Source organism: Caenorhabditis elegans, chromosome X (assembly GCF_000002985.6).
Source record: "Caenorhabditis elegans chromosome X".
Lineage (NCBI taxonomy): Eukaryota > Metazoa > Nematoda > Chromadorea > Rhabditida > Rhabditidae > Caenorhabditis > Caenorhabditis elegans.
The window spans coordinates 6,039,655-6,052,851 of record NC_003284.9 but is presented as its reverse complement, the minus strand read 5'-3'; the positions used below and the strand labels follow the sequence as shown (position 1 = coordinate 6,052,851).

The following is a 13,197-nucleotide window of genomic DNA, read 5'->3' as shown; positions in this document are numbered from 1 at the left end:
GAATTTCTAGTAAGAATTCGTTTTTTTTTCTTTTAAACTATTTGTGAATAATTAATGCGTTCTCTGCGGACATTGTTTTCCCGCCCTCACCCTTTGCCCAGACAGTGCATGTGTTCTTATCGATTTGTACAGCTGTTACTTTTTTCGATTTGTTTTTTTTTCTAAATAGAAATGACTTTCAAGTTTTACTGTTGTATTTTGCAGCAAAACTTACAATAAAAAACTATTGACTAATACCCAAAAGTTTCCCACCCAATTCGATGCAATCCATTTAAAAGCCCCCACTTAAATGATAGAAAAGTTACCAGCATCTCGAACAAATCCGGTTTCCGATAGATTCGCTCGATCGTCCATTAACTCAATCCGTGCACTTTTCCCCCTCAGTTCATCCCCATGAACTTTGATCTAAAACTGTTGTTGGTTTGTTTTCAATTCAATTGCTTATTTGGAACCATTTTAAAACTGGGCAAAGAGTCCGTTTTTGCGATCAGAAGATTGTCCTCTTTTTATGGTTTTAGAACTCTCATTAAACGTCAACTTGTGACCTTTCGGAACGTAATTTCGAATGCATGTCTCCTAGTGTTTCCGTTTTTGTTCAATTGCCAAATATCCTTTGTGCCATCCTTTTTCTTTTTACCACTTTGATAGATAACAAATGAAAGACAAAGTTATAAAAGTTGAAAATAATATAATATTTCAAACCTAACAAGATTAATTGGTTAAAAATCTGTTACTTATTTTCGGAATATATCCGTTCCTTTCCTTCATCCACTTTATCAAAGGAATGTGTGTAATCTTTGAAAGTATGCTCCAAAACACTCATTACTCACACACTCTTGTCTCATAAACGTGGTCCCGTTGCTAGATGGTGCCGGCGATGATACAAGAGAGAGAAAGAGACTACAAACGGGAGTGCGTGTGAGACAGCCTAGCTAAATCTACCAATCCTACATTTGACCTTTGCCACGAACCAAGATGGCGTAAGTTGCAGAGGCCTGCACCGTCGATCGTCGAATGTTTACATAACCTATTCATAGAGTTGGTTTTAGATATTCGACTTTTTTATCCCTAGAAACATTTTTGTCGACGCATCATGTAAACTTTGTTTATTAAGTATTACCATATTTTCCCTTTCAGACATGCACCTCCCCCCCCCCCCCCCCCCATTTCTCTACTTTGGCGGCTTTTTTAAGTTTTATTTTTTGAAAAAGTAGAAATTGTTCCCCTCGATAGACTCAAAATGGCCTTAAAACCCAATTTATGAGGAATTTTTCAAAAAAATGTCTAAAAGTTTTACATTAGTCCCCTTTTTTGAAGCTAATTCTGCATGTTTTGGTAAATATTTTTCAGTTCAGTTGATAGAATACTAAATTTGGATAACTATCGATTAGCTATGTACTGAGAATGTACTGAAATATACAGAAAACTTTGGCATAAACAGCCTAAGTACTCAAGAAGTGGTGATAATTGAACGAAAACAATCTACATGCTTCTGCAATAGGTACAAGTTGGTAAGATTCGAACTCACTAATTTACTGTCTATTTCAACTTATCTTCAATTGCGCACTTTTTATGTTACATTCTCCAACTTTGAACACACATTCCGACCTTGTCAATCTGTTTGTCAAAGAGAAAAAAGTCTTTAAAATTCCGGGGGACATTCCTTTATCTCGTTAGTGTCAAAGCCTACCGGCGGCATCAAGTAGAAAACAATAATTGATATCAGATTGATCCGAATTTGAAACGACATCGAACTAGTTTTCGCATTCTCGCTACATTTCAATGAATTGAGCGTGTATGTGTGTATTATATGTGTATGTGTGCTTGATGATATAGGCGATGATAATAACACATACATACGCACAGGAAGGTTTTCCCCCTGTGGCCACACCGGTGGAAAGTGAAACCATCGCAGCCGAGGATTGAGATGACACGGTGATAGGATCTCCTCATCTTGTCCCCCGCAATTCGATTCTTGCCTCGTTGTCCTCAGGTTGATGATATATGCTTTTAATTAGGTTAATCAAAACATCAAAGCCCTTTTAACTCTGCCTCCATAAAAATTTTCTCCGCGTGGGTCTCAACGCTCATTTCATTTTTTCGTTTCACTCGGCAACAAATCAAGACATTTGTCAAACAAAAATCAAGAACTGGATTTCCGTTCATTTGGTTGTCGGCATACAAAAAGTGTATTCCAATAGCTCAAACTCGGAAAACCGTTGCATCTTGTATTGACAAGGTTCTTCATCTTTTTTTATTTGCACCGTCTCGTCATGAGTCTGTACTGCAATTAAACATACTAATTGAGCGATGTCTACAGTTCAAAAATTCAGGGAAACACCCACTAATAGTTTTGCTGCTCACTGAGATTTCAGGAAGCTCCAAATGATAAGTGTCGAGAGGTCGAGATGTTAGGTGGTTGTCCAAGTTGTTCTATCTCTCTTACTCACATCTCTTACTCCCTCTTCACCCCTTCCTGTCGTGTATATGTGTGTGTGCGTATGTCTGGTTGTGTGTGTTCTTCTTCATTTGACCGCTATCGATTGATTTTATCTCCAACGACATCCTCCCCTCATCCGTCCGTTTTGCCCCTCCGCAGCTCTTTATCAATTGCCTTGGCCGCATCATCCGCGACCCACCGTACTAGTTATCTTTCTCTGTTTCCTCCATTCAATTGATAACACTAGAAAATGGCGCGCGTTCAACAAACACAGTGCCATTCTCCATTTCTAGCAAACAGTCCAGGTTTCGAACTGTTTTTTTTCTACATTGTGCAAAATGAGATTGGATTTCTTATCGACAGTGTAATAAAATCTTAGATACCTAGATTTTGTTTCTCATTTTTCTTTTTTTTTTTTCTTTCGGTTTTGTGATTTTCCTTTGGGTTTTTGCAGGTCTAGATTGTAAATATTCCCAAATTAACAGATTATGTAATGAGGATTCTCAAAAAATGTTCAACAATTTTTTATGGCGGTCTGAAATTTTAAAAACACCTAATTTTAATTAAAATTGGCTATTTTTTCATGTCTCAGCTGTTGGAAAATTTATTTTGAAGATTAGAATGTTTTTATTGCATATTGGTGATTTTCTTACATTATTTTGTTAATGAATGTACATTTAAAGCCCATACGTAATTGAAAATGGCCACAATCAACCCCCTATGATTTTTATGAGGTCTCATTATTAAATTTGTTCCTTTATGAACATTTTGAGTGCTTACAAGTAAAAACCCAAAACCGATACCCCTCCTTTAATCGAGAATAGTATTAGACCAAAAGTATCATCATTCACCGTTAGTATGAATGCAAACTTTTCAGCTTTTTTTCGGCTTTCACTTTCTAATTTCCTAAACTAGTTCTCAACATTGTCACTCACTCCGAACCTCGTTTCACAGTTTCTACTCTTTTCGGCTTCACACTTCTAGAACATTATCCGGCTGATTGCCACTTGGATGACAAGCGGGAAACAAGTACGCGAACACACGGTGGTGGGCGATAAAATGAAGTGAAACATGAATGACTCATATCATCACACTTTAAAAAAGATTCCCGTCTCTTCTTTTTCTCCTTTGAAAAATATTCCTTCTTCTTCCTCTGGCCCAGTTTATTCACCATCCATCATCTCCTAAACTTTGAAATCTTTCGTTTTGAAAACCAAAAAGCCATCTATCTTTTTCGGGTCAAACTCACGTCAGACGTTGGTTGCAGATAGGCTCTTTGAAGCAATAATGCAAATGAGAACTCCGAAGAAAAGGTCAAATTCTGGGTCCCACATTTTCCATAACTCCTACCCTGAGATTACTAAAAAAATATAGAAAAGCAATCCAATAGACGACCTCGAAAGGCGAAAGGGCCATGCTTTTTCGGTCCAAGATTACTCATAGCACTGGGTCAATGTCCTCTTTACACCATGTGTTGTGCATCCATTTCCCTGCCCGCTCCTATCAATTTCCTCTTTTGTTAGTCATAGTCCAACAATTTTTTTATAAGGGGGCGGTCAGCAATTTGTTCTTTCTTTTTCTGATTCTTTATTGTGATCGTTTTTCTATGTTTTTTTGACTCAACAAAACATGAATATTGGTTCCAATTTTCCTATTTTTCCAACAGTTTCGATTTCACTTGACAACGAAAATTCCTCCTAATTATTGTTTTCCTTTTTCAGTTTTACATTGCATACTGTATTCCTTCATTCTTTTTTGGTTTGATGCTTGTGTCTTCTTTTTCCAACAGTTTCAATTTTCCAGGCTTGCCAAAATGAAAGCTTTCTCATCGTATGATGAGAAACCACCAGCACCACCAATTCGTTTCAGCAGCTCGGCAACGAGGGAGAATCAGGTAATTAACTCGTCCCTCCACTCCTCCCCAAAGATGGGCGACAATCTTTCGAAGGTTCTTCTTCCAAATCAGATGATGCATGTGTTGCTTGCCCCTCTCCCACCCATCTCTATTTCTCTTTTTTCCATTCTCCATGTCTTGACTAACTCAATTTTTCAGGTCGTCGGATTGAAGCCATTGCCCAAAGAGCCAGAAGCAACCAAGAAAAAGAAGACGATGCCTAACCCGTTCATGAAAAGTAATATATTGCTCTTGTAACCATTCCTGATTTTCCTGTTTTTTTCAGAGAACAAAGACAAAAAGGAAGCGTCAGAAAAACCAGTGATCTCTCGACCGAGCAATTTCGAACACACAATTCATGTCGGATATGACCCAAAAACCGGCGAATTTACGGTCAGTATTTTTTCAAAAAGTTTTTGTAGCAGTTTTCCCACTCTTGCGTTACTTGCAAGATTATTTTCCAATGATGAACGAGTGATACAGCTGTCATTCTGACACCGGTCGCAACCGCTAATCGTACCAGATTAACGTGAATGCTAATAGTAAGCTAAAAACTAAAAACTACTACTTTTACTTTTTCCCTCAGTCAAAAAATCATTATAAACAAATCTCAATTTATAATAATATTTTGCAACCGTTAATTCAGTGCATTATCTTCTAAAAACGTGTTATTCTTGAAACCATGGTTAGTGTTAATAAAGCTTGCGTTTTTGAGACGTTTTAAGAAAACAAATCCATACGAGAAAAATTTAAGTGAAGCCAATTATCACGAACATGTATTCAACCAAAGATAGTTTCTTCTAAAGACCTATGAAATTGTCCCAATTTTTTTAGTATGAAGAGGTCTGTTTTGTCGAATAGACTTGAGAAACTACTGTAGAATCTTATTTATAAACTTTTCTCAGAAACTTTTGCTCCTTATCAACAATATAAATTTTCAGGGAATGCCTGAAGCATGGGCACGTCTTCTCACAGACTCACAGATCTCAAAACAAGAGCAGCAACAGAATCCTCAGGCAGTGTTGGACGCGCTCAAATACTACACACAAGGCGAAAGCAGCGGCCAGAAGTGGTTGCAGTACGATATGAGTAAGTAACCCGTAGTCAGTCTTGCTAATGGAGCTCATTCTTCTACAGTGTTTATAGATGACGCACCTTCTCGGACGCCATCATACGGACTGAAACCGCAACCATATAGCACATCATCCCTGCCGTATCATGGCAATAAAATTCAGGATCCAAGAAAGATGAATCCAATGACAACCAGTACAAGTAGTGCGGGGTATAACAGCAAGCAAGGAGTTCCTCCGACGACGTTTAGTGTAAATGAGAATAGATCGAGTATGCCACCGGTAAGTGGGAAGAATAATCTTGAAGTTCATATTGATTGCTTCAGAGTTATGCACCGCCACCGGTCCCCCATGGTGAAACTCCTGCTGATATTGTTCCTCCCGCTATCCCTGATAGGCCGGCAAGGACGTTGAGTATTGTGAGTAGAATTTTTGGTACTTGTGTATTACATGCCCTTAGTTTTAGAGTATTTTTTTAAGTTAAAAACAATAAAAACGTGTACCACATTTTTTATTTCTAGGTTTAGGAAATAATCTTTCTAAGCCTGGAGAGGAAAAATGTATATCACGTTTAAATTATATGGAGAAATGAATGAAAATTTAATTCAATTTCAAAATGAGGGCATGTAATACACAAGTACCGAATTTTTCCCAAGTTCTCTATAACATATAAGTATATTTTCAGTACACAAAACCGAAAGAGGAGGAAGAAAAAATTCCAGACCTTTCAAAAGGACAATTTGGTGTACAGGCCAGAGGTCAAAAAGCTAAGAAAAAGATGACTGACGCTGAAGTGCTGACTAAGCTCCGTACCATTGTGTCTATCGGAAATCCAGATCGAAAATATAGAAAAGTTGATAAAATCGGCTCAGGTGCATCTGGTTCTGTGTACACCGCTATTGAAATTAGTACCGAAGCGGAGGTGGCTATCAAGCAGATGAACCTGAAGGATCAACCAAAGAAGGAATTGATCATTAATGAGATTTTGGTGATGCGTGAGAATAAGCATGCAAATATTGTAAATTATTTGGATTCGTATTTGGTGTGCGATGAATTATGGGTAGTGATGGAGTATCTTGCCGGTGGATCATTGACTGATGTTGTCACGGAGTGCCAGATGGAGGATGGAATTATTGCAGCTGTTTGCAGAGAAGTTCTTCAAGCGCTTGAATTCCTCCACAGCCGCCACGTCATTCACAGAGATATTAAATCTGACAATATTCTTTTGGGAATGGATGGTTCGGTGAAATTGAGTAAGATTATAATTTTTAATGCTTTTGCAACCTACTTCTGTGAATTTCAGCCGACTTTGGATTCTGTGCTCAGCTCTCGCCGGAGCAAAGAAAACGCACGACAATGGTCGGAACTCCATACTGGGTGAGTGATGGAAATTGAAAAAGCGAATAGGAAATTAATGTTTGACAATTGCAGATGGCGCCGGAAGTGGTGACCCGCAAACAATACGGACCCAAGGTTGATGTGTGGTCCTTGGGAATCATGGCGATTGAGATGGTCGAAGGAGAACCGCCATATTTGAATGAAAATCCACTCAGGGTATGAAATATTTGCTTTTTTGAATTTAAGAAGACAACGCTTGATAATTGAAAAAAAAAACATGAATCTGAATATATGATTCCTTTCAATAACACTTGTGCTCGCAGAGTGTGAATGAGAAATGGAAATTTGTTGTTACAGCGATAAATTTGTTGCTTAATGAATTTCAAAAAAATCTAATTGGCCACTATTCCCTAGTAAGAATAGCAACCCCAGTTTTGCCCATAACGATCAGAAAATAATTTGGTTCAGGTTGAGGTCATGTTATTGAACAGGCGCCTAAGAAAAAATTTAGCAGAAACTTTACATTTTTCCGTAACTTCTCAGCTAACTTTAGCAACCAATCTCAAAAGTTGCAATAGTTGGGTAAAGTTGGTAAAAGTTAGGGATGACCCCCACCGCAAGATACAGATGTGCATTGAGAACTACCGAAAGCTGGGTAAACTTTGTTGAAAAATCGCTTAAGTTGAGAAGATTGAGACGTTGTTGAGAAGTTGCTGTAAAATGACGAGAAAGTTAAAGTTAAAGTTGTTTCAGCTATACTTAGGTTTTATAATTTTAGCTTAAAATTTCTCATCAATCAATATTGATCTTAAAAATATTTTTTTTCAGGCTATCTATCTCATTGCTACAAATGGCAAACCCGACTTCCCTGGAAGAGATTCCATGACTTTGTTGTTCAAGGTAAGAGAACTCGAGAACTTTCGAAACAGAAGATTTGATAAAAAAAATATTTGTTAACAGTTAGTCACAAATGTACAAAAGATGACTCAACTGCTACCGCAGTTTTACTTTACTTTCAGTACAGTATCAATTTCTCCCATTCTGTCCCAATTTCCAGGACTTTGTCGACTCTGCGTTGGAAGTACAAGTTGAAAATCGATGGTCGGCAAGCCAACTCCTTACGCATCCATTCCTCCGATGCGCCAAACCGCTTGCTTCACTGTACTACTTAATCGTTGCGGCGAAGAAGAGCATCGCCGAAGCTAGCAACTCATAATTATGATGATTGTATTCTCAATACACGACGTGTATTTCTTGTTCTTCTCAAATCTCAAGTCGTACTTACTTTGAAACTGTTTTCTTTTCTCTCCATCTCAAGTCATTTCTAACTATCTACTTTGAGCCCAACTTACCGTTTCCCAACAAAAAAGTCACACCTTAGTAATTTGTGTAATGTTTTCTGGAATCGATCACGAGTAAAAATTCAAGCCCCTTCATTATTTCACATCTTCCCCCTCTTTATCTCTTCTCGCAATGCACAATTTGGACTATCTCTTTTTTCTTGTTGTTGAGCGTTCCCAATCAGACGACACACTTCAATTATTTATGTAAGTTTTTTGTCTTCACTTTGTCTTCTTTTCATTCGGTTTCTTGCATTTGTGTCGTTCGAACGGAAATCTACAGTTAACCAGCTTTGCCCAAATTTCCCTATTTCTTTTTCAAGTGTCTGTAGGTGGGAACTATTGAAACTCTGTTTTCATGTGGTTTCCAATTTAAAAATCGGCCATAAGGTCAAAATCTTAAATTTTGTCTCATGACGTTTGAAACAATTGATCATGTTTAATAAAAGAGAGATGAATTTACTTATAGAATCAGAAAAGTTTTCAAAATAGTCAAATTTTGTTCAAGGAAATTGTACTATTTTCTTTTGAAAAATTATTTATTATTATTCCTGACCAGGTACATGGTATAAGGTAGTTTACCTCAAAAATTAGAAATGATAAATAGTTCATTTGAATGATTATGTTTAGACTATATATTTTATTCTAGAAATAGTTATTCTAGTAATTGCAGCAGCACAACTCAACTCCCACCACCACAATTTAGGTATATCTGAACTTTGTTGAGAGCAACTGTGCTAAAGGACACAAAAGTTACTCCAGAGGCTGATAATGTTGTCAGGCTGATTATTGATAATTTTAAAGGTTTTCAAGAACACGCACAACATATTTTAGCAAAACTTAAAAAATCAAGTCACATAACAAGTTGAATATGTGAATAATCCCTGTGAGTATTCTGGAACTATATTTTTCACCATAATAGTGATTGAAAGTTTCAGGAGCTTACAAATGTTTCATAGTGCTATAATGCCACTTTTTTCATATTTCTTATTGAAAACTAAAATCAAAACTAAAAAAATATGTTTCTGGTTAGAGAAAAATCTTTCGAAAATTAATATTGACAACGATTTTGCTGAAAAAAGAAGCTCATGAATCAACCCAATTCTCTCATTTTTATTTGCTTTTCAAGTTAATTCCAAATGCTGTGGTAACACAAAAACCGAGAGAGAGGAAGAGGGAAACTGTTTGTCTTCTTTTTTCACTGTGCTTATTTTCTGTGATGTGCTTCACCCTCGCTCTATCTACTGCTCATAAACGTTTTTGTGCTAACTCTGCTCAATAAGATGGCTGAGTTATCAGTGTAAACACAATCACTGGTGCCATCGCTTTCAAACTAGCGTCATAGGCTAGGATAATGTATGGACAACATTTAAATTCAGGGTCATGCAAATAGCAGAATGACTCTTTTGTGTTATTTGTTTCATTGTTTGTTCATCACATAGGCGCCGCCGCTTTTTGAATTTGAATGCGCTCGCCAAGTTATTCGCAAGGTTTTGAGTGTTATGAATAATTCTGTTTTAATGATATTCACAATATATGTTGTATTCTAATTCCAACTTATCTTACTCAAAAACGAATATGATGAATCAGAAATAATCTAGTAAATATATTATCAGTTTTATTATCGCATAGTTGCAAAATCATTGTTTTCTGCTGAAAATTAGGCGTCGCCGGAAATATACATTTATGTTACGATGTGATGTTATTTGAATTCCAATGACGATCTTGAAATTTTAAGAATGAGGAAGTCGGCATTTTTTCTCAGAATGTTCTAGTGTGTAAACTGTGCATTATATAAACCTGATAGTCAGCTCATTGAAAACAGTAACTCACTCCGTAAAACAATAGATAGCACTTGTTGTTTTCTTTATATATTTTTTCTAATAGTACTGCACTCTATTGTTCGACTTTAACAGTTTTGTGATTTATCCTATATTATAATTTTACAACAAAAAAGTTATTTATTGATATTTTCATAATAAACCCAATTATAACAATCTACAGAGAGCTAGTGGGGTGTGATACTGTCAGAGAAAATACTGGGTTTTTTTTTCGCCTTTCAGAATTTATTATTTTTACTTCTGATCCTCATTCCTTGCGTTACAAATTCCAACATATTTTCATCCGTGTTCTAAAAAGTTCACATTCATGTTATCTGTTATTGAAAACATTCCTCCTCACTTATAAACCTTTTCATTTGAACACTGCAAAGAAAACTAGTTTTGCATTTTCTCGAAATAGCACACATCTTCCTTATAACTTATCAAATTAGCGTTTTTGTGAAACCGTTGTGTGACCAAAGATTCTATAATATTATATATTTTGTCAAAGTACACTTTGCTACGTTTTTCTGTTTCTTTCGAAAGAAAGTTCTCGAAATATTGGTGGTAAGCAGCACTGAGAAGATTACCAGAGGGCAGCCATCGGCAGTCGTCATCCAATCGTCGGGTCTGCCGCCGGCGCCATCACCATCTCTCATGTCGTCTGTATCTTTTGCATCATTACCTTGTCGCGTTTTTCTCTCAACTTCTTCTTTTTCTCTGTTCACCTCTTTTGTTTCTTGTTCTTCTTTCGCATAGTTCCTTCCCGTCAGGACATTTTGCATTCCCGTTGCCTGTTTACTTGTGTCTTTCTTTCTTTTTCCCATCTTCTATTAGTTGCGTCGTAGATAAACCGGGGCAAAAAGTAAGCATTGATAATGGATCAAGAGACGGATAGAGATTGGTTGAATTGAGGATTGAATAGCGATGATGACCACTACGCGGACATTCAATTGGTGTTTCATGTTCCGTGGAAAACTTGTACGTTTTGCCACCTTTACTAGTTTTAAATCTGCATGTTTCTCTAGACCTGGACATCTAAAAACAAAAATAGTTGAAACTCAAATTGTGTCAAAATGAACAAATTTTGAAATAATATTTTTCAAAAATACACATAAACTTTTTTATGGCGGTTCAAAATTTCAAGAAAAATTACCCAATTTTAGCTAAAGCTTTTATTTTGCCAGCCTTTTTGGGCCACAGTCGTCGAATCAGTTTCTTTTGAATTATCATTGTTTATTGCGCATTTTGGCATTTTTAATTTTATAGGTATCCAAAAACGACAAAAATGACTAACATTCAATGTTAAATGACTAAAAAAAAGAATTAGCTCTAATTATGTGATTTTTTTTCCCAATTTTCAAACTGCCATAAAACTTTTTCGAAAAAATATGGAGCACTCTCATTACAAAATTTATCGACCAAGACACATTTTGAATCAATACAAATAGAAAATCAAGGTTGATACCGTTTTTTTGTGGCGTACCGAAATCTTGTTGACAATATTCTAAGCTTTAGCTGAAAATAAACCGTTCTTTTTCCAAAACTCACTATCAGCCCGAAAGCGATTCTCCACTTTTAATTAGTGAGAAAAAAGTTACCCTATCAACTTTGTTCTAACAACTTCCTTATTAACACATCCCCTACGCTTCTCTGCTTATCATCCTTCTCTAACGATCAAATGTGCATGATCATTAAAATGTATCTCTCCATTAAATCAAAACGATAAGAACGCCGTCTTCTCCATTTTCGTGACCGGCCATTATCATTTCCACCCAGTCAGCCGCATTATGTGTACATCTTCATTTCGCGCGCTTTTCCCAAACATTTTCCCAAACATCTGCGCGCGTTCACTTTGAAGAAATCAACAAAAATTGATTGAATACAGCTGTGGTGTTACAGCAAACGGGGGGGGGGGGGGCAACAAACCGAGGTCCAAGATGCTTTTCGCCGTTGGCAATCGGGGGGGGGGGGTACCTCTAATTTTTTGTCAGCTGGCTGGCTGGCAGCGTGATATCCTCTTACCCCTTGGCCAGAATTTCTCTGCTCCTCATCTACACCCCCTCGAGCCTATCAACACCCACATAAACTAAACAACAAATATTGCAGTTCAGGACAGTGAACCCTCCTTAGTGCTCATACTTAGTGCAATGATGTTAGCATACACACACATATGTGCGTGTCTCCGTCTTATATTCTTATTCTCTAGCGATTTCAGTCACTCGTCCTCCACTATTTAATTGAGAGCTCATATTTTCCGTTTGTTCAGTATCTTGTTCTCAATTCAAATTCGCTTGACATTTATACCCTCTTCCCATTTCAACTAATTCATTTATCCAAAATTCTTATGACGTCACTAAAGTATCAAGAGAATGTAATCTACTTATAATTCTTCGTGCAGTTTAAAAATGTTAATCATCATCTCGTAATAGTTATTTTTGATTTATTATCTCCTTCTTATCTCTACTACAAAGCACGTTTATAAAACATGTCTTACTAAGTAAGAAAGGGTTTGAAGATTTCACCGGACTACGAGACATGTATCATTTGAAAGCCCCTGAATTGGCCCAATATGAACTCTAAGCTACAAATTTTCAGAAATCTCATAGATGCTCACAGCAGCATGGCTCACCATCGGTGCTCTGGGGACATGTGTGGTATGGTAGCAGGCAGAAATTATGTTTTTGTCAATACACACTTTTGTAATATCATAAAAAGCTCGGAAATTTTCTGATTTTTATTCAAAAATTATTTTTATTTGTATATTGACAAAAAGGTTTTTTTTTCAAAAAAATCCCACACGATTCATACAATAACAAAAATAATACACTCTAGCCAAAAACAATTTTTCTATCTGATACCACCATCACACCTGTCCTGAGAGCACCGATAATGCGCTACTTATGGTACTCTGATCATCTTTAAGCTCACCGCAAGATTAGTTCTGAAACATTGCAGCTCAACGTTAATTTGTTCATAATTTTTCAATACGGGCTTCCAAATTAAACATGCCTTGTTTAAAAGTCCGGAGGCACTTTCAGACCTTTTTATAGTTAGGGAATTAGTATGGACAAACTGTTGAAGTCTTGTACATATTTATACATATGAAAAAAATTTTGAGATGATTTAGTGTTTTTCATTTTTCAGTTTTCGACATATGTAGTTGCTTAATGTTTCAAGATACTTTCAAATTTCTAAAAAAAAAACGCGAACATTGCTCAACTCACGTGTTGTCAAAAACTATTTATTTTTCAAATAAAAAACTACTGTTGGTTGGAAGGAAAGCATTTGTCGA

The 13,197-nt window shown here is 36.5% G+C and overlaps 1 protein-coding gene and 9 non-coding genes across 12 annotated transcripts; 5 read left to right on the top strand and 5 right to left on the bottom strand.

Annotated features, from left to right (window-relative positions):
• Positions 1-784: 784 nt before the first annotated feature.
• Positions 785-857, bottom strand: C45B2.16. The gene has a single exon (NR_071220.1). It is a non-coding gene; the product is annotated as an Unclassified non-coding RNA C45B2.16 (non-coding RNA).
• Positions 858-1,697: 840 nt separating this feature from the next.
• On the bottom strand, positions 1,698-1,817 carry C45B2.13. The gene has a single exon (NR_071219.1). It is a non-coding gene; the product is annotated as an Unclassified non-coding RNA C45B2.13 (non-coding RNA).
• Positions 1,698-2,018, top strand: C45B2.19. Its single transcript, NR_071218.1, has one exon. It is a non-coding gene; the product is annotated as an Unclassified non-coding RNA C45B2.19 (non-coding RNA).
• A 1,927-nt stretch (positions 2,019-3,945) lies between these two features.
• C45B2.18 lies at positions 3,946-4,225 on the top strand. The gene has a single exon (NR_071217.1). It is a non-coding gene; the product is annotated as an Unclassified non-coding RNA C45B2.18 (non-coding RNA).
• A 20-nt stretch (positions 4,226-4,245) lies between these two features.
• On the top strand, positions 4,246-8,544 carry pak-1 (Serine/threonine-protein kinase pak-1; the record flags this gene model as incomplete). 3 transcript variants are annotated; one of them, NM_001029207.4, is made up of 11 exons in its annotated part: positions 4,246-4,334; positions 4,494-4,572; positions 4,621-4,727; positions 5,276-5,423; positions 5,481-5,686; positions 5,731-5,823; positions 6,090-6,657; positions 6,708-6,781; positions 6,836-6,958; positions 7,571-7,642; positions 7,800-8,544. In NM_001029207.4, the coding sequence occupies 11 exons, from the start codon at positions 4,254-4,256 to the stop codon at positions 7,956-7,958; spliced, it is 1,710 nt and encodes a 569-aa protein (NP_001024378.1). The 3 variants fall into 3 exon arrangements, with proteins under 3 accessions (NP_001024378.1, NP_001024377.1, NP_001024379.1); NM_001029206.4 differs by having other exon boundaries at positions 4,248-4,334; positions 5,472-5,686; positions 7,800-8,543; NM_001029208.5 differs by lacking the exon at positions 4,246-4,334 and having other exon boundaries at positions 4,551-4,572; positions 7,800-7,958.
• C45B2.10 lies at positions 5,823-5,972 on the bottom strand. Its single transcript, NR_071216.1, has one exon. It is a non-coding gene; the product is annotated as an Unclassified non-coding RNA C45B2.10 (non-coding RNA).
• Positions 8,545-11,759: 3,215 nt separating the features above from the next.
• Positions 11,760-11,884, bottom strand: C09B8.14. The gene has a single exon (NR_071214.1). It is a non-coding gene; the product is annotated as an Unclassified non-coding RNA C09B8.14 (non-coding RNA).
• Positions 11,760-11,884, top strand: C09B8.11. Its single transcript, NR_071215.1, has one exon. It is a non-coding gene; the product is annotated as an Unclassified non-coding RNA C09B8.11 (non-coding RNA).
• A 238-nt stretch (positions 11,885-12,122) lies between these two features.
• C09B8.12 lies at positions 12,123-12,265 on the bottom strand. Its single transcript, NR_071213.1, has one exon. It is a non-coding gene; the product is annotated as an Unclassified non-coding RNA C09B8.12 (non-coding RNA).
• Positions 12,266-13,117: 852 nt separating this feature from the next.
• Positions 13,118-13,138, top strand: 21ur-12247. Its single transcript, NR_071212.1, has one exon.
• The last annotated feature ends 59 nt before the right edge of the window (positions 13,139-13,197 follow it).